This window comes from Schistocerca cancellata, chromosome 7, assembly GCF_023864275.1.
Source record: "Schistocerca cancellata isolate TAMUIC-IGC-003103 chromosome 7, iqSchCanc2.1, whole genome shotgun sequence".
Taxonomy (NCBI): Eukaryota; Metazoa; Arthropoda; class Insecta; order Orthoptera; family Acrididae; genus Schistocerca; species Schistocerca cancellata.
Window position 1 is genome coordinate 413,111,890 of NC_064632.1, and position 20,629 is coordinate 413,132,518.

Sequence of the window (20,629 nt, forward strand, 5' to 3'; positions counted from 1 at the left end):
TAATTGTAAATCACAATGGGTGACACAGACACACTATGCTACAGGAATTCCTGCCTCGTTTATTTTATCTAATATCTTTATTTACTTTTTGAAATGTGCCAGTCAATGGATATTGTCAGCATGACATAATTAATTCTGGGTTGTTCATAGAGAGTATAAGATGTGGAATCAATGGCATATACAGATAACATAAAGTCTGATTTGGTGAATAACCATAGCTGAGGATCATATTGATTAAACTGAGAAGTTGTAAATGACATTTTAACTGGCATGACGTCCGCCACCAGTAGCTGAGTAGTGAACATGACAGAGTGTCAATCCTAAGGGCCTGGGTTCAATTCCCAGCTGGGTCAGAGATTTTCTCTGCTCAAGGACTGGGTGTTGAGTTGTCCTGATCAGCATCATTTCATCCCCATCAACGCGCAAGTTGCCAAAGTGGTGTCAGATTGAAAGACTTGCACCTGGCGAAAGGTCTACCTGACTGGAGGCCCTAGTCACATGACATTTACATTTATTTAAGTGGCATGACTAGTTTTGGAGGGTATTGCTTCATAACTGGGTGCTGCACACTGTAAAAAGGAGGGGAAAGCGTGGTGTAATACAGTATTAACATTACAAGTCGAAATTGTTAAGGCCTTGGTTAATGGCCGCTTACACACATGGAATGCCAAGTCATGGGTGTGGGACAAGTGAGCCCATTAACAACAATCATTTTACTCAAAAAATGGAAAGTTCAGGTTGGGACATCAACAATATTGTGAAATGGTAGACTGCTACTCACAATGAATATGACACTTTGCATTGCAGATAGGCACAACAAAAAACACTGTTGAACATTGAGATTGTGGCCAAAGCCTTCTTCAGGAAGGACAAGAAAAACACAAAGCATTCACATAAATAAGCACATCTGCTGCACACATGTCCATTATCACTGGGTCCTCTCTGGTTGGATGAAAACTGTATCATTTTGAGTGGAAGCAGCAATCTGGAATGGGGCAATGAAGCGGGAGGGTTAACGGGGTGGGGGTGGGGGGAGTCAGCACTGCCTGGAAGAGCAAGCATGCACTAGGTGGCAGGATAAAGCTGCCAAGTGCAGCGTCTGGAGGCTGTGGGGGTGGGAGGGAGAGGGGAATAGGTAGTGGAAAAAAAGAGGAACAGCAAAGGGAAAGACAAGTGTGTGCACTGGCAGGCAGTGACACATAATGAAGGTGGCAGGACGTGAACTGGGAAGAGATGATAGGACAGAGGGCCAAGAAACTGTTAGGTGGGGATGTGAGGACAATAGATTACCATAGGCTGAGGCTAAGATGAGAGTGTAGAATGTGTTTCATGGCTAACACCCATCTGTACAGTGCAGAAAAGCTGGTGATGGATGGTAGGACCCACATGACTCAGGTTGTGAAGCAACCATTCAAATCAAGCATGTTATGTTCAGCTGCTTGTTGTTCAACAGGGTGGTCATTTTAATCATGGAACAGCTCGTCTGTGGCCATTCATCCTGGTGGACAACTGGTTGGTTGTCATACCAATATAAAAATCTATGTGATGATTGCAGCAGAATTGGTATATGTAATGGCTGCTTTCATAGGCACCCTGGTCCCTGATGGTGTAGGATAAACCTTTGGCAGGTCTGGAATGGGAAGTGGTGAATGTGTAGACTGGGTCTTGCAGCGATGTCTTTCAGCTGGGCCTTCCACAGGGATACGATCTGTGTGGCAAGGGGTTGGGATTGGCAATGGTATAGGGATGGAATAGGATGTTGTGGAGATTGGGTGGGTGTTGGAACACTACATTAGAAGGGTTGTGAAGAAATTCAGTTAGGTTGTCCCTCATTTTAGGGCATGAAATACAGACACAAGCAGACATCTATATCCATATGTCTGCTTGTGTCGGTATACGTGCGGATGGATATGTGTGTGTGTGTGTGCGAGTGTATACCTTTTTTTCCCCCTAAGGTAAGTCTTTCCGCTCCCGGGATTGGAATGACTCCTTACCCTCTCCCTTAAAACCCAAAACCTTTCGTCTTTCCCTCTCCTTCCCTCTTTCCTGATGAGGCAACCGTTGGTTGTGAAAGCTAGAATTTTATGTGTATGTTTGTGTTTGTTTGTGTGTCTATCGACCTGCCAGTGCTTTTGTTTGGTAAGTCTCATATATATATATATATAAAGAAAGATGATGAGACTTACCAAACAAAAGCGCTGGCAGGTCAATAGACACACAAACAAACACAAACATACACACAAAATTCAAGCTTTTGCAACCAACGGTTGCTCGTCAGGAAAGAGGGAAGGAGAGGGAAAGACAAAAGGCTATGGGTTTTAAGGGAGAGGGTAAGGAGTCATTCCAATCACGGGAGCGGAAAGACTTGCCTTAGGGGGAAAAAAGGACAGGTATACACTCACACACACACACATATCCATCCGCATATACGCAGACACAAGCAGACATTTGTAAAGGCAAAGAGTTTGGGCAGAGATGTCAGTCGGGGCGGAAGTACAGAGGCAAAGATGATGTTGAAAGGCAGGTGAGGTATGAGCGGCGGCAAATTGAAATTAGAAATTAGCGGAGATTGAGGCCTGGCAGATAGCGAGAAGAGAGGATATGCTGAAGGGCAAGTTCCCATCTCCGGAGTTCTGACAGGTTGGTGTTAGTGGGAAGTATCCAGATAACCCGGACGGTGTAACACTGTGCCAAGATGTGCTGGCCGTCCACCAAGGCATGTTTAGCCACAGGGTGATCCTCATTACCAACAAACACTGTCTGCCTGTGTCCATTCATGCGAATGGACAGTTTGTTGCTGGTCATTCCCACATAGAATGCATCACAGTGTAGGCAGGTCAGTTGGTAGATCACGTGGGTGCTTTCACACGTGGCTCTGCCTTTGATCTTGTACACCTTCCGGGTTACAGGACTGGAATAGGTGGTGGTGGGAGGGTGCATGGAACAGGTTTTACACCGGGGGCGGTTACAGGGATAGGAGCCAGAGGGTAGGGAAGGTGGTTTGGGGATTTCATAGGGATGAACTAAGAGGTTACGAAGGTTAGGTGGACGGCGGAAAGACACTCTTGGTGGAGTGGGGAGGATTTCATGAAGGATGGATCTCATTTCAGGGCAGGATTTGAGGAAGTCGTATCCCTGATGGAGAGCCACATTCAGAATCTGATCCAGTCCCAGAAAGTATCCTGTCACAAGTGGGGCACTTTTGGGGTTCTTCTGTGGAAGGTTCCGGGTTTGAGGAGATGAGGAAGTGGCTCTGGTTATTTGCTTCTGTACCAGGTCGGGAGGGTAGTTACGGGATGCAAAAGCTGTTTTCAGGTTGTTGGTGTAATGGTTCAGGGATTCAGGACTGGAGCAGATTCTTTTGCCACGAAGACCTAGGCTGTAGGGAAGGGATCGTTTGATGTGGAATGGGTGGCAGCTGTCGTAATGGAGGTACTGTTGCTTGTTGGTGGGTTTGATGTAGACGGACGTGTGAAGCTGGCCATTGGACAAGTGGAGGTCAACGTCAAGGAAAGTGGCATGGGATTTAGAGTAGGACCAGGTGAATCTGATGGAACCAAAAGAGTTGAGGTTGGAGAGGAAATTCGGGAGTTCTTCTTCATGGTGAGTCCAGATCATGAAAATGTCATCAATAAATCTGTACCAAACTTTGGGTTGGCAGGCCTGGGTAACCAAGAAGGCTTCCTCTAAGTGACCCATGAATAGGTTGGCGTACGAGGGGGCCATCCTGGTACCCATGGCTGTTCCCTTTAATTGTTGGTATGTCTGGCTTTCAAAAGTGAAGAAGTTGTGGGTCAGGATGAAGCTGGCTAAGGTAATGAGGAAAGAGGTTTTAGGTAGGGCGGCAGGTGATCGGCGTGAAAGGAAGTGCTCCATCGCAGCGAGGCCCTGGACATGCGGAATATTTGTGTATAAGGAAGTGGCATCTTGTAACCATCCTCCTACAGGCCAACCGCCAATTAGAACAGCATGCCACCCTTCACCTCAAAAAACTATCCAATCTCCTGGTTTCCCACCTCTGGAAAGGCAACTCACTCACCCTTCACAACCTTTCCAGCAAACCTCAACCACCTCTCATTGCACACAAACACAGTCTCTCCCATCCACTCAATCTCCCACTTCCAGCTCCACTCCCTCCAAAACCTCAAAATTCCGATCAACACAATCTGGTACCACAAAACCCTAATTCAGTAGTTAACCTTTCCTCCAAACCTCTCTCCCAATCCGAAACCTCTGTCCTATCCAAAGGCCTCACCTTCAGCCCCACTCCCAGATTCAACCAAACAGCCCTCGTCAAAGATTTACTGTCCTACACTCGTACTCTCTGCTGGAAGTATCACTTTGCCACAAAGAAAAATGATCCTAATCCTACCCCTAATGATCCAACTCCCCAAGACACTATCCAAATTGAACCCTGCCTGGAACAGTTCCGTCCTCCATCACAGCGGGACCCACCTCCTCTTCCTCAAAATCACCCTCTCCAAACCTTCCAGGAATTTCTGACTTCCAGCCTTGCCTCTCAATCCTTCTTAAAAAACCTTAATCCTACTCCCAACATCACCACTGCTGAAGCCCAGGCTATCCGTGATCTGAAGGCTGACCGGTCCATCGTCATTCTTCCGGCGGACAAGGGTTCCACGACCGTGGTACTTGATCGTCGGGAGTATGTGGCTGAGGGACTGCGTCAGCTTTCAGACAACACCACATACAAAGTTTGCCAAAGTAATCCCATTCCTGATGTCCAGGCAGAGCTTCAAGGAATCCTCAGAACCTTAGGCCCCCTACAAAACCTTTCACCTGACTCCATCAACCTCCTGACCCCACTGACACCCCACACCCCTACCTTCTACCTTCTTCCTAAAATTCACAAACCCAATCATCCCGGCTGCCCCATTGTAGCTGGTTACCAAGCCCCCACAGAACGTATCTCTGCCTACGTAGATCAACACCTTCAACCCATTACATGCAGTCTCCCATCCTTCATCAAAGACACCAACCACTTTCTCGAATGCCTGGAATCCTTACCCAATCCGTTACCCCCAGAAACCATCCTTGTAACCATTGATGCCACTTCCTTATACACAAATATCCCGCACGTCCAGGGCCTCGCTGCGATGGAGTACTTCCTTTCACGCCGATCACCTGCCACCCTACCTAAAACCTCTTTCCTCATTACCTTAGCCAGCTTCATCCTGACCCACAACTTCTTCACTTTTGAAAGCCAGACATACCAACAATTAAAGGGAACAGCCATGGGTACCAGGATGGCCCCCTCATACGCCAACCTATTCATGGGTTGCTTAGAGGAAGCCTTCTTGGTTACCCAGGCCTGCCAACCCAAAGTTTGGTACAGATTTATTGATGACATCTTCATGATCTGGACTCACAGTGAAGAAGAACTCCAGAATTTCCTCTCCAACCTCAACTCCTTTGGTTCCATCAGTTTCACCTGGTCCTACTCCAAATCCCATGCCACTTTCCTTGATGTTGATGTTGACCTTCACCTGTCCAATGGCCAGCTTCACACGTCCGTCCACATCAAACCCACCAACAAGCAACAGTACCTCCATTACGACAGCTGCCACCCATTCCACATCAAACGGTCCCTTCCCTACAGCCTAGGTCTTCGTGGCAAACGAATCTGCTCCAGTCCGGACTCCCTGAAGCATTACACCAACAACCTGACAACAGCTTTTACATCCCGCAACTACCCTCCCGACCTGGTACAGAAGCAAATAACCAGAGCCACTTCCTCATCCTCTCAAACTCAGAACCTCCCACAGAAGAACCACAAAAGTGCCCCACTTGTGACAGGATACATTCCGGGACTGGATCAGATTCTGAATGTGGCTCTCCAGCAGGGATACGACTTCCTCAAATCCTGCCCTGAAATGAGATCCATCCTTCATGAAATCCTCCCCACTCCACCAAGAGTGTCTTTCCGCCGTCCACCTAACCTTCGTAACCTCTTAGTTCATCCCTATGAAATCCCCAAACCACTTTCCCTACCCTCTGGCTCCTACCCTTGTAACCGCCCCTGGTGTAAAACCTGTCCCATGCACCCTCCCACCACCACCTACTCCAGTCCTGTAACCCGGAAGGTGTACACAATCAAAGGCAGAGCCACGTGTGAAAGCACCCACGTGATCTACCAACTGACCTGCCTACACTGTGATGCATTCTATGTGGGAATGACCAGCAACAAACTGTCCATTCGCATGAATGGACACAGGCAGACAGTGTTTGTTGGTAATGAGGATCACCCTGTGGCTAAACATGCCTTGGTGGACGACCAGCACATCTTGGCGCAGTGTTACACCGTCCGGGTTATCTGGATACTTCCTATCAACACCAACCTATCCGAACTCTGGAGATGGGAACTTGCTCTTCAATATATCCTCTCTTCCCGTTATCCACCAGGCCTCAATCTCCGCTAATTTCAAGTTGCCGCCACTCATACCTCACCTGTCATTCAACAACATCTTTGCCTCTGCACTTCTGCCTCGACTGACATCTCTGCCCAAACTCTTTGTCTTTAAATATGTCTGCTTGTGTCTGTATATGTGTGGATGGATATGTGTGTGTGTGCGAGTGTATACCCGTCCTTTTTTCCTCTAAGGTAAGTCTTTCCGCTCCCGGGACTGGAATGACTCCTTACCCTCTCCCTTAAAACCCACATCCTTTCGTCTTTGCCTCTCCTTCCCTCTTTCCTGATGAGGCAACATTTTGTTGCGAAAGCTTGAATTTTGTGTGTATGTTTGTGTTTGTTTGTGTGTCTGTCGACCTGCCAGCACTTTCATTTGGTAAGTCACATCATCTTTGTTTTTAGGTATATTTTTCCTACGTGGAATGTTTCCTTCCATTATAACTATATATATACCCGTCCTTTTTTCCACTGGAATGACTCCTTACCCTCTCCCTTAAAACCCACATCCTTTCATCTTTCCCTCTCCTTCCCTCTTTCCTGACGAAGCAACCGTGGGTTGACTGCCAGCACTTTTGTTTGGTAAGTCTCATCATCTTTGTTTTTAGATATATATATATATGTATATATATATAATAAGATGGTATCTGTTCTTTCGGACATGTCCGAAAGAACAGGTACCATCTTAGTATATATATCAATTTAAATACTGTGTAAATTTATGTTATGTTGGTGATTAATAATGGAGACAGTTCAGTGCATCCAAATGACACTGGGAACCCTCACAAATTGCCAGTTCCAGTTGCATCCAAATTGTTTTTATAATATACTGATTGAAAGGGGAGGAAAAATAAAAATAAATGGAATAGTGACATAATAATAATCAAACAGAATGTTATTATGACATACATCAAATGATTCTGTCTCATTGGAGGATTAAAAAACCATAATTGGATTTTGTCTTGGTAAAGTATTAAGAAAGTTATTGATATGTCTTTATCAATGTTTTAACTAATTAACAGTAATCAAGACATTTCTTTTAAGTGAAACTAATTGTCAGAAGTGAGATATTGTGACCTGTTTCAAATGATGTACATCAACTGCTTCAAAAGACTTTTATAAAAATGTGTCAAAATTAAGATGAGCAGTGTTATCATACAGCCTTTGCAGGATTAGTTGATGGATAGTATCTCCAACGAAACCTTTTATGTGACTGCTAATAAGAGGTGGTTCTGACTTTCAATACATGTTAGCAAAGATGGGTATAATTTCTGAAAGAGAAATCAAATATGAAAACGATAACCATATGAAGAAAGCTGGTAAAGAAAATGTAGGTAAAAAAGTTGGATGAAAAGGGATGCATAATTGCGAGCAATTTTGACTTAAGACCAAAAAGTTTCTATTACGTTACACCAGAACCAACTATTGTTGTGTAAAATTTAGAGAATGATAAAGAAAGCAATATTCATCTAAAGTAAGCAATCCAGAATAAATTGATTGGTCACAGTTGGTATCAGATTGATGAAAAATGCAGTGATTTGAATAGAACTATATCACAACCAGTTTTACATTTGTGTAGGCAATTGATATTTTAGACGTATTGTCATACACAAAATTTAACTTACTGTTTTAGGATTTTATTTTAAAATCATAATCAAATTGATTTTAGCAAGTAAATTTATTTGTGACTAAGTTTATAACATTAAATAATTCTTGGTAAGTGTTACAATAGGTTCTTGTCATAATTCAAGATTTTCACTCAGACTGAATCCCAGTATTGCACATTTCGTCATAGTTTTATATGTTTCATAATCTAATCAAATGGCATTCCATGGGAGTGAACTTTAAATGGTAAATTCAAATAATTTGAATCTAAGCAGAACTACTTAATGTTTGTAAAATTGTGAGACTGCAATGGCAGAAATGACTCAAATTAGAATCTCATAATGAGCTAAAAGTCACAAATAATCAGGAGTATGCAAAGTCTAATGTAAGTAAGTTTCCATATGCAGGTACAAGATTTGGCAGTGAGTAATCCTGAGGCTAACAATGTGCAAGAGAATAATAACCCTAAACCACACTTCTTGCTAGGACTGAAGGTAGAAAGTAGATTGTGTCACAAGATAACCTGGCAGTGAGCGCAGAAATTCATCGATTGATTTAGTCATCATTTTCTGTAAATCCCCTACGCTGGTGGAGACAGTTACAACGCCAGCAGATGGATACATCTTGATTATTCTATCAGTAGTTTGAATGAGAGCACTGAGGTCACTGTTACAGACTGTGAGTATTTTCTGTTTATAAACAGGCAATGTGTGACAGATATATGTCCTGAAGATTTTTGTGATTAGTTTCCTTGCCTGCCTTTGTTTAAAAATGATGAAGTAACTGGGATGATTGTGGTTGCTGAGTTCTTGAGTGTGGAGCACTGTGCTTGATGTGAACAGACATATTTATGGAGCTATCTGAGAGGTGACTCATTGAGTTGGGAAGGGGCAGGTGAAGTGGATTTGGGAGTAGATGTTGAGGTAATGGAGGAAAGAGCAAAGAGCTTTGCCACCTTCCTACATGTCAATCTCCACCTCTCAGTCATCTCCATAAATAAATCTGTTTATATAAAATGCACCAAGCACAGCTGTCATCTGTTCCATGTCAAAATGTCTCATCCTTACAGCCTCATAACCTATGGATGTCATATCTGCAGCAGAAAGCAAGAGTTGCTGAAATGTACCTTATATCTTACCAGAGCCTTTATTGACAGACAGTATTCTATCAAGCTCATACATAAACAGATCTCATGTGCCATCTCCTCCTTTGATGCCAATAAACTTGTTAAACAGCCACCAACCAGCAGTCCTCTGATCAACCAATATTGTCTTGTCCTTAAAAAACTTTACAATATTCTTCATCAGGGCTCCAGCTACCTCTTGCCATTCCCTGAGATGCGGGATCTCCTAGCCAAAATCCTACCCACATCACCCAAACCTACAGAATATCTTTGTCCATTCATGTTCCAGCCCTACTCCAGATCCTGCACTCCATGGGTCATTCCCTTGTCGACAGCTCAGGTGCAAGACCTGTTCCATACACCCATACATCCTACCACAGTCCAATCACAGGCATTTCCTACCCAATAAAAGGCAGGGCAGCATGTGAAAGCAGCCACATTATATATCAACTATGCTGCAATCCCACTACAGTATTCTATGCGGGCATGACAAGTAACCAACTGTTCATATGACTACTTCCAAATTGTGGCGAGCCACCAAACTTGACCATACAGTTGCCAAATGTGCCACACACCAAAACACAAATGACTTCAACAACTGATATTACTTTCCTACCCAAGTGTCTCTGAAGCCCACAGGTTGGAACTGCCTTTCAAGGATATCCTGCACTCTTGCAACTCCCTAGCCTAAAACTCCATTGATTTGTTTCCCACTGCCTCTTCTCTCCTTTTCCCGTCTCTCTTCTGTCTACACCACTCCTTCCCCATCCATATAATGTACTGCATTTTCCCACAACAGCCTTCCACTCCCTCCATGTGGACATTCTCTCTCTTCAATCACTCTCCATCTTAATATTTCTTATATGCTCTGCCATCTTAACTCCTGTCACCTGTTATGTAGCTTCTGAGTCATCTGTCAAAAGACCTGCTTTACACTATCCCATTACCCATTTCGTACCTCATGCATAATTCACTACCCACTCCTCACCTCTATGAGAACAGGCAACTGCTCCCAATGATGTCTCACTATGGTTGTGCATGTTAATGTGCATAGTGCATACTTTTGCCAAATAACACAGCACTCGCTGGGAAGCTAGTGTGAATACTGTTTTCTGTTACATTCATTTATGCATCACACATCAGATCACTATAGTGAATGTGAGTGGTTGCTTTTACCATACTTTACATATTATATTTGTATTAATTAGGTTCATGATTTTGGTCTCTTTTTCTTTGTTTGGTGGGCACTGTTTTTGATTTCGCACTAAAACTTTAGGTTGCTCCTAAACTTCCAGTTTATAATTTTTTATGGTCAGGAATGAATAACAGCTTTGTATTATTGCACATAATATTTCTGAATGATGTTATTTACTTTTGTACTTAGAAAAGTCTTTCATTTGCAGTCTAGCTGATTATGATTGGTAGGAACACATCTGAAACTCAAGTAACGTGCATCTGTTGAAAGAATAAGAAATGTATATCACTGACCATCAACAATGGACATAGAGAAGCATTATCAGAGCATGCTGCATTCAAAGTTCTTCACTGTAAGATGGGATGCTGTTGTCATGGGGAAAGAGACTTGATGAAGAATGGTTCCTTGAAAGCTAAATAAATTTTCTGACCAGTTACATGTTTCTATATACCACCCATCATTCATCTGCTAGTGGATGATAGCACTTTGTCAGTTTTGCTTGTTCATGTCCCAAAATGTTCATAATTATTATATGGAGAATAAATTTTGAGAAAGAAAAATATGGCAATGGCTAGTGTGTTTATGGGTCTCTGTAACAAAGTGAATTTCCAATTTCAGTATAATTTCCCTTGGTATAACAATTGGGATGCTTATTGTAATAATAATAGCATGTGCAATTAAGCTTATAGACTTATTAAAAGAGATATATGTTGCTCTAAGTCTATAGAATACATTTCAAAGGCACCAGAAACTCAGGATAATAAAAGTAAACTTATCGCTCTTTTGCCTGTAATTACTTAACATGGAAAAGCGACTCTGATACAGTTTTGTCAAATATCAGTATCAGAAAATTTATATAAATGCAAAAAGATCCAATCATTCTTACGTTTTTGTTCGGAGGAAGAATGCCACGAACAGCACTATTACCATTGTTCCAAGCACTGCTGAAACCACAATTAATATTATGGTTAGAATGCCTTCTATGTTTGTAGCATCTTTGCTGCCTACTTCCTGGTAACTCTTAAGGTTAAGGTTCAGCTCTATCCAAAACCTTGACTGCAGCTGGATGAAGGTGTCTTGCTCATAAAATTGCCTGAAAAATGTAATTGTCTTTTTTTTATCATATAATTTTTCTTTCAGGTAATCCATCATAAAGATATACATTTCTTAAAGTCTTAACTTTTTATGGGTGGTGCATCACATTCTTATTAGGTCTTAAGAGGAATGAAATTTGTGAGACAGAAATATTTTATAAACATGTTGATTCAGTTTGTACCACTATGGAAGAATTTTTTATGACAATAATTATTTATCTATAATTTCTTTGAGATAACATGCTATCTTCAGAACTGCAATACAATACATCTAGCATAAGACTGAAAATAAGGATGATAATTTAAAGATAGGCCATCAAAATGTCATGTGATACTGATGAAAAGCATGTGTATGCAAGAATTTTGGTCTAAACTGAGTGAAAATTCATCCCAACAAATGTAGTTACAGATATGAATTCCAGTTAACTATCCTCAACATTTTTCAGAGTTAATTAGCTATCTAAGAGCACTAAATAATATTTTTCCATTTCCCTAATGTACATGGATGCAGATAATTAAGGTTCATGTTAATAACAGTGGAATTATCTCAGACAGAGTACTGCTCACATCTTATTAGTTATTTATTTCCAGAGAAAAATATTCATGTTTCTTCTCCTGTACTTTAACTTTAGAACTTTTTCAGTTATAGTGCCCATCTCATCCTTGGCCTTGTCTGATATGCCCCTTACTTCAGTTATGTCACATGTCCACCATTCAACAGTTTTATTTGCAACATGTCACATTAACTAATTTCTGAAGAATAACTTCCTTGACCAACTGAATCCTCAAAAAACTCAGTTCCAAAAATAACAGACACAGGTTTAATTCTGTAGAGCCTGTATGAATGAAGTTTGTTATAATGACACTAAGTCTGACACTTTCCAAGTGTGAGAGATGTAGGAAAAACAGAATACCAAGCTCTCTCCACATGGCAACATCACTTTTGAAAAGTCCAACTTCCTAATAATGGCAAAGAGTAGTAGGGCTGATTGTGGTAGTGCATCATCCAGGCAATGTCTTCCCAATGTAGCTGGCTGTTCTGGAACCACTGGCTGCCAATGCAGAATGGGCCTACATAGTTGTCTCACAAAGGGGCACTTTCGTCTAATTAGCTCAAACCCAGTTTTGGTGGAAGATGGAAATAGTTCAGCATGCATGCACTGATCAGGAGTACTACCACTGTGATTTACATTGTGCAGGTAGCTGTTGGCACTTGTTACACTTGTTGTCACAGCATTCCTGTCTTTCTTTATCATATTTCATTGTAATTTCTGACTTCATAAGGTAGTGTTCGATTGTTCATTCTGATAAGATGTTCACTCCATTTTCATTTGTTGTCTTCAATTTTGTTTCTTCTGTTAAATATGTCAGTCTTTATTGATATATCTACTTTGGTGCATCTTTTCACAAGCCTTCATTTCAGCTGCCTGGATCTGACTTTCTTGTTGCTTGTAAAAGACCCTTGACTCATTTTCATGGAGTAATGTGGGGATGGCCATTACTTTAGAAATCTTCACAAATTGCTTTTTGTGTCTTCTTTCTAAAGTATCTCTTTATTGTCCCATGTATCTTTCCTTTTTCTTCCTTGTTTTTGCTTTCTCATCATCATACTTGCATGTGATATCACATCCCAGAGAATTAAAATGGCTGACCAATTTTGCTGCTGTATTTTTTTCCAATGACTTTCCTCTGTTACAATTGTGACATCATCGGCATATAAAATACAATCCAGAGTAATTTCTTTGCCTATTGTAATACCGACATAAAACCTGATTTTCCCTATGCATTCAATATATTTTTTATCTCATACATTAACCAAATAATTTATGGTTTTCAATCACAAACACATCAAAACAAGTTTTGCATCACCCTGGTTACGAGAACTCCTGAAGATAGACGCTGACTGTGGATATTGGCCCTTTCCTATTTTATTTGACTGTTCTGAGATGTCACTAAGCCTGCGCAAAGATGTAAACAACCATGCATGAGTAGCACCTATTGGACGGAGGCGTCTGACACCCAATCAGTTCCAGTTGTTCCGCCAGGAAGGAGGTACATGGCTTGTGTTGTCTGTAGTTCAACCATGCCTAGACGGTCAATATTGTGGTTTGATTATGTCTGCATTGTTACTTTGTGCTAGGAAGGGCTCTCAACAAGGGAAGTGTCCAGGTGTCTCAGAGTGAACCAAAGCGATGTTGTTTGGATATGGAGGAGATATAGAGAGACAGGAACTGTCAACGACATGCCTCGTTCAGGCTTCCCAAGGATTACTACTGCAATGGATAACTACTACCTATGGATTATGGCTTGGAGGAACCCTGACAGCAACGCCACCATGTTGAATAATGCTTTTTGTGCAGACGCAGGACATCGTGTTACAGCTCAAACTGTGCGCAATAGGCTGCATGATACGCAACTTTACTCCTGACGTCCATGGCTTGCAACCATGACACCATGCAGTGCAGTACAGATGAACCAAACAACATGCAGAATGGACCACTCAGGATTGGCAACACGTTCTCTTCACCGATGAGTGTCACATGTGCTTTCAACCAGACAATCGTCGGAGATGCCTTAGACAACTGTCCAGCAAGTGCAGCAAGTTGAGGGTTCCCCGGCACTACATTGGGCCGATGTATGCCACTGGTGGTCATGGAAGGTACCGTAATGGCTGTACGATATGTGAATGCCATCCTCCGACCAATGGTGCAGCCATATTGGCAGCATGTTGGCGAGGCATTCATCTCCATGGTTGAGAGTTTGCACCCCCATCCTGCACATCTTGTAAATGGCTTCTGTCAGGATAACAACAGTGCTTGACTAGAGTGGCCAGCATGTTCTCCAGACATGAAACTTTTCAAATATGTCTGGGGTAGATTGGAAAGGGCTGTTTATGGATGATGTGACTCACAAACCACTCTGAGGGATCTATGCCAAATCGCCATTGAGGAGTGGTATAATCTGGACCAACATTACCTTGATGAATTTGTGGGTAGTATGCCACCACAAATACATGCATGCATCAATGCAAGATGACATGCTACTGGGTATTAGAGGTACCAGTGTGTACAGCAGTCTGGACCACCACCCCTGAAGATCTCACTGTATGGTGGTACAACATGCAATCTGTGTTTTTCATGAGCAATAAATAGGGCAGAAATGATGTTTAGGTTGATCTCTGTTCTGATTTTCTGTACAGGTTCCAGAGCTCTTGGATCCAATGTGATGCAAAACTTTTTTTGAGGTGTGTATTAGTACACATCAAATGTTCTAAATTCAATGTAGGAGTTCTTGATCTAGACTAAATTTGACAATGCCATGCATAAAAAAGGAGAAATCTTCAACAGAAGTATGATGACTCTCATTCACATATGGCACAGAAAGGCATTTAAAATTTACACAGGTAGCAGTGAAGTTCTCAATGAAATATGTAATGGTGATCAAAACCATGAATTTTCCTGAACTGAAACATTAAAATCCTGATTTTGCTGGTAGTCTTATGTATGCAACAAAGTCAGTGGAAAACTGTTCTGGGGATATTGTGTTCCGGTGGAGAGCTTACCGTGTGATTACATCTCTCTCAACTGGATGTTTCCCTACAGCATCAACGAAATGAGCAATTACATCAGTTGAATCTGCTAGTGCCAGTCCACTTGAAGGATCAACACTTTGCTTGGTGCTTTCAATGCCACAGTCATACTGGAATACATCACTGAAAATGTCTTCCATCTGAAACAAAAATGAATATTGCCATGATACTCTGAATTCCATAGTTATTGTTTCAGTAGTTGGAAGTGCTAGAAGACTGTAAATAATTTAAGGAGTAAAGGTACCAACTCACGAAACTGCAGATCAGTTGTGGGGAGTGAGAGGAAGGGTTGGGAAAGACTGGCTGATGGCTGGGGGAGACAGATGGTGCATGAAATATAAGTGTGGGAGGATAGTAGGTGCACAGGATAGGAATGGAGCATGGGGACCCTGAGCAGTACGTTTTTGCAGTGTCCAATTACAATGATGTGAATGACTGGACTGATGGGGGGAGGGGGACAGAACTGAAATGGGCAACTGCAGGAAAGTGGTTATGGATGTAAGATGAATGATGATGTGGTGTTGCCCTAGAAAAGTTCTCAGTCTTGTTTATGTGCCTATCAGCAACTCAAGGCTTCTACTATTTTACTCCTTAAATTTTTTCACATGTAATATCGTAAGTATCCTATACAACAATACATGGTATTTTAATTACATAACCTTGCCCAGTCACAGTATATACATGCCAGGAATGAAAATTGCAATAAAAAATATTATTTTACACCAAAGTTACAAAAATCAATCAAATACCTTTTTAGTGCCGATTTTGGTTATATTTGTGTTTCTTGGGGGTCAACCTTAACACTCTTTGTTGATTATTCTAGATTATACTTCTTTTTCTCTAGTTTATTGTAATTATTCTCATTGTTTTTAACATATTGTTCCGCTTTATTTTGTCGATAGCTTCCTCTAGGTGCACCAACATCATTAATATAGTGTAGTTTTTATTTATCAATTCTTTCATTAGTATCCACAGAGTCAGAATTGTTTCTCTGCTATCTTTATATTTATCAATTGCCCTTTTCAAGTTTTTTTCTGTTCATTAATGTGTGGATAATAAAGTGGTAGACAGCATTTTTACCAAGTACCACTTGTTCACAACTGGTGTTCAAAGCAACAGCAGTGTAAATACACGTCTCAGAGAAAAAAGTCTTTTGCTGGGCATATATTGCTCTTATTGCACAAAGGCAGATAACTTTCTGTTGGAGTTTGAAGTATTACTGAGCAGGATTAGAGGAGAATTCACAAGCTTTATGACAGAAGGTGAGACAAAACATTAGTGAAAGAAACTTACAAGACTTACTTTCAACCTTCAGACATGTACGAATATCTTAACAAAATGTAAAGATACAGCATGCAATAAAAGACTATGTAATCACTAACATACCTGAGAATATGAAGAGCTGTGTAAATTGTAGATGTAATAATTATGTATCACTATTGCCAAAAAATTGGAGTATATGGTAAGCCCATGTAAAATGATGAAACAGAGATAGACTAGACTAGGACATATAAATGGCTTGGAAGTATTTAAACAAAGTTCAGTAAAGACAGCATCACTGCAAAACTTATTCACATCAGGGTGGAACAAATGGAAGTGTGTAAAGATTATGAGGCACTCAGATATCTAACAAAGGAATTACCAGTATATGGACATGAATAAAACTTATAGCAGGGTCTTAAGGGAGGCAAAATTCAGATATTACATACATAAAATTGTAACTTCTTAACATATCTCTGGAACAAGAAAGAGTCAGATGTAGCAGTCCATTGAAACATAGCACTTACAATGGAAGGTACAAAATTGAATGAGCCTTATGAAGTATGTGATATATTCAAAGAGCACAACATAGCAGTAGTGGATGGACTGTTCAAATAGCAAAACATCATGATAGCAGATACCATGAAAATTTCCACAGTGACTACAGAATGTGTATTTCTGTCACCTACAGATGAGTCATAAGTCAGAAATATAATAAAATGAGAGAAAAGTAAAAATTGGATGAGCTTAAATGACATATCCCCAAAACTAGTTAAGAATGTATGATAGGTTTCTGGAAGCATGTGGTACCAAAGGTCTATGTACAGGTCATGCAATTTGTGTAAATTAAGGGCTGCCGGTTTGTGAGCATGGAGCTGATGCCCAGTAGTGTCCCAAATGTGTTCCATCAGGTTCAGATCAGAAGGTTTTGGTTGCCAAGATGGCAATATGTGTACACTATCACCAGCATGGAACCATACAGCATGATTATGGCCTTGTGAAAGGGACAGTTATACTGCTGGAAAAAGTCATTGTTGTCATGAAAGACATCAAGTATGAAGAGAAGCAGATGGCCCACAATAATGTTTATGTAGTCAACAGCTGTTACAGTGCTTCAGTGCCACAGATTCCAAGTGAATGATACCCCCAGCACGTCACTGCACCCATCAGTGTGTGGCCATGGTGAGGTACGCTTTGAGCAGGCATTGATATGGATAATGGCATATCCAGAAAAAACCACTGAACTGGAGTAGCAACAAACATGATTCATCTGACCAGAAGACATGTTGCAATTAATCCATGGTCCAGTCTCTATGTTCCCATGTCTACTACAGTGGTAATTAATGATGATACTGGGTCAACATGGAAACATTCAGGAGCTGTCTGCTGCAGAGCCCTGTGTTCAACAACATGCATTGAACTGTGTGCTTTGAAAAAAACACTTGTGCTTGTACCAAGATTGTACACTGTCATTAGATCTGCAACAGATCACTGCTTACCCAGCTTTACAGGCCAGGTAAGGTTGACCTCCAATTTGTGTGATGAGGCACTGACAGTCAACATCTTATTGCCCACTCATGGTTTTACAATTCTTCAATCATTTTCCATAGATGCTCACAACTGTAGTACGCTAACAACCAAACATCTTCACCATTTCTGAGTTGTCTATTTCCAGGCACATGGCAATAACATCTACCCTTTTTCAAATTCACTTGTGTCAGTTGATTTTTCAGTTAGCAGCTCATATCACCACTGCTCTGCTTATATACAAGTTGCCCTTAAGTCAGTTGTAAATAATGTGTTTGGTGCAATAACACTAAACAAATGAAAAAACAAATTCATTATCAACACAACAATGCATGTAGAGTTAAATGAACCTACAAATGATGCTCAAGTGGTCCCCACACTCTTCTATGCAAACATGGCATGTTTTCTACAATCATTTGCAAATTTGGTTACAAATCTTTCAGGAATGTAGGTTTTTCAAATTCTGGTAGGATGCATTCCTTCAAATGCCCAACATCACTAATTTTTATGAAATAAGCATCATTTTTTGGTAAACCCCAGAATGAAAAATCAATACGTGTGATATCTGAGGATCATGGAGGCCTTGCAATAGTACCCAGGCTTCTAATCCATTCATTAAAGTTTTCGCATAGAAAGTCAGTCACTGTAACTCCATAATGCAGGGATGCTCCATCTTGTTGCAATACCCAGTTTCTCTTAACTGGCTGCACTTATTCCAAAAGTTGACTATTTTCCAGTTCTTCTAACACTTCAGGAAGCAAATCTTAGTAATTTAAAGAACTAAAAGTACCATTATAAAAATGAGGACCAGTTAGCCGACTGCTGAAAATCCCTGTGCATACACTCATGCCACTCTGTCTGTACTAGAATTAATAAATAAGAAATTATTAGTATTGGGAATATTTTGCAATTTGACTATGTCTTTTGATTGTGTGGACTATGATATCCCTAAGCAAAAGTTGAAATAATGTAGGATAGCAGACACAGAAGGTTTATAGTTTTTGTCTTATCTGCATAAGAGAATCTCTGTTTCATGTCACATAGAAATAGGCACTCAGAATTTTAAACAATCAACATGGTTTACCAAAGGTAAAGGCCCTCTGTTGTTTATGAAACACATAAAATATGATCGTGCAGGTGCTCTGTTAGAAGATGAAAAAGTTGTCCATATTTTTCAAGAAAAATGGATTACAATTAAATTTTGACAATACTCATATCTACATACATCTTATTACTTCTCATACAACTCCACAGTCCATACAAAATAGTCTACTAAAAAGAAAAAAAAATACAATAAGCATGTAACTATAGATAGGTAATATAGTTAATTTGGAGAACACTCACTTTCAATTTGATGAAATGCCTTAGTTGAATAACTTTTGCAGGCTGCATGATTTCTGCAATACTGATTTTTTTTTTTTTAAAAAAAAGCTTCATGTTGTGATGATTGTTTCATAATATATATGATCATTACTGTCTTCTGTTACTAGCAGTATTTTTCTTTTCTCAAAAATAGCATAAAACATGATTACAATGCTGTAGAAGAGTCTACAAAGACTTCAAGGGCTTTAACATTAATGTTAAATAATTTCTTTGTATTACACTTTAAAAAAACATACATCCTTGATAGGACCAGATGATGCTTGTTTCTCTGTAATATGATTAAATGACAGGGCAGAGTATCTTCATAAACTTTTTGTGTAACTCAAATTGTGCTGAGCCAATATGTACTACAACATTGCAGTGAGAAATGACTATTTATACAAGAGAGAGAGAAGTACTTGCAGAGGCATGTCACTAATTTCTGTAAAATGCTTTCCATAAGCTAAGGAAAATTACAAAACTAGAACTTAAGGAATCATAATGGGACTGCCACAAAAATTACTGTTGTTAATACTATAATGTCACAAAAATTATCACACAAAACTTGTGGCACTGCAGTCTATTGGCAGCATCTGTACGCAGTAATAGCTACATGTCTAAGAGTAGGGTGGGAACTTGTGCTGTGAAACTGAAATGAGACTGTTGTGATAAATTAATAGTCTTGAGGTATCATTTTTCTGACTTAGTGATATGGAGGAGAGGTGTCACACGTGAGGCAGATAAAATTCAGACAAGAGATGTTTGAGTTGCCAATTGTTGTTCCTTCTGTTGGCTGCAAGCTGTAGCAACAAATTTTAATCACATATTCAGCACATAGGATGTTCCCCTCAGTGACTAACAATGGCTGCATTGCACTCACATGACTTCACAAAGGTGGTGTGTGTTTAATATGATCAGCTACTTGTGCACTTATCAGTCATCACTTGAACGAGTGTTCACAAGTAGGTGTACCAATTTTTACAATGGCTTTCAGATTGATAAAGTTTCATTTTCTTTCTGGATGAGCCTTGATATATATCATGAAGTGATGACAGATGAGCCTTCATTTGGTAAGAAGCCAGTCACTAAAACCTTTTAGCACCCATCAGATGTGAATTGAAGGATGCCTTTTGACAAGTTGGTCTCTGTATCTTGGGAGCTACACCCTTAAGTACCACTGACAATCATGTCTTTTTTAACTTTGTTGTAGACATTGGTGCATGACACCTTGTGCTCATAGTATGTGGGTATTGACAACTGCACAATAAAATAGTTACCCTAGTGTGCAAAATTAGTTATATTAAATTTTTAAGATTAAGTCTTCAGCAAAAATCTCTTTACTGAACCAACTAGAATGCTCAACAGGTAGTAACACATGCTGCAACAATTATTGTATTTAACACATATTAAAATATTATAAAATATCATCTTACAAGGGCCATAAATTAAT

The 20,629-nt window shown here is 40.4% G+C and overlaps 1 protein-coding gene across 2 annotated transcripts in view; it reads right to left on the minus strand.

Moving 5' to 3' along the window:
* Positions 1-20,629, minus strand: part of LOC126092315 (cadherin-23-like) — a 517,289-nt gene that overhangs the window by 16,465 nt on the left and 480,195 nt on the right. For both annotated transcript variants that reach the window (XM_049907844.1, XM_049907845.1), the window contains exons 30-31: positions 15,004-15,170; positions 11,234-11,440 (exon numbers count right to left, since the gene is read on the minus strand). In XM_049907844.1, the coding sequence (XP_049763801.1) occupies positions 11,234-11,440; positions 15,004-15,170 (374 nt within the window). The remainder of the gene's footprint in view (positions 1-11,233; positions 11,441-15,003; positions 15,171-20,629) is intronic.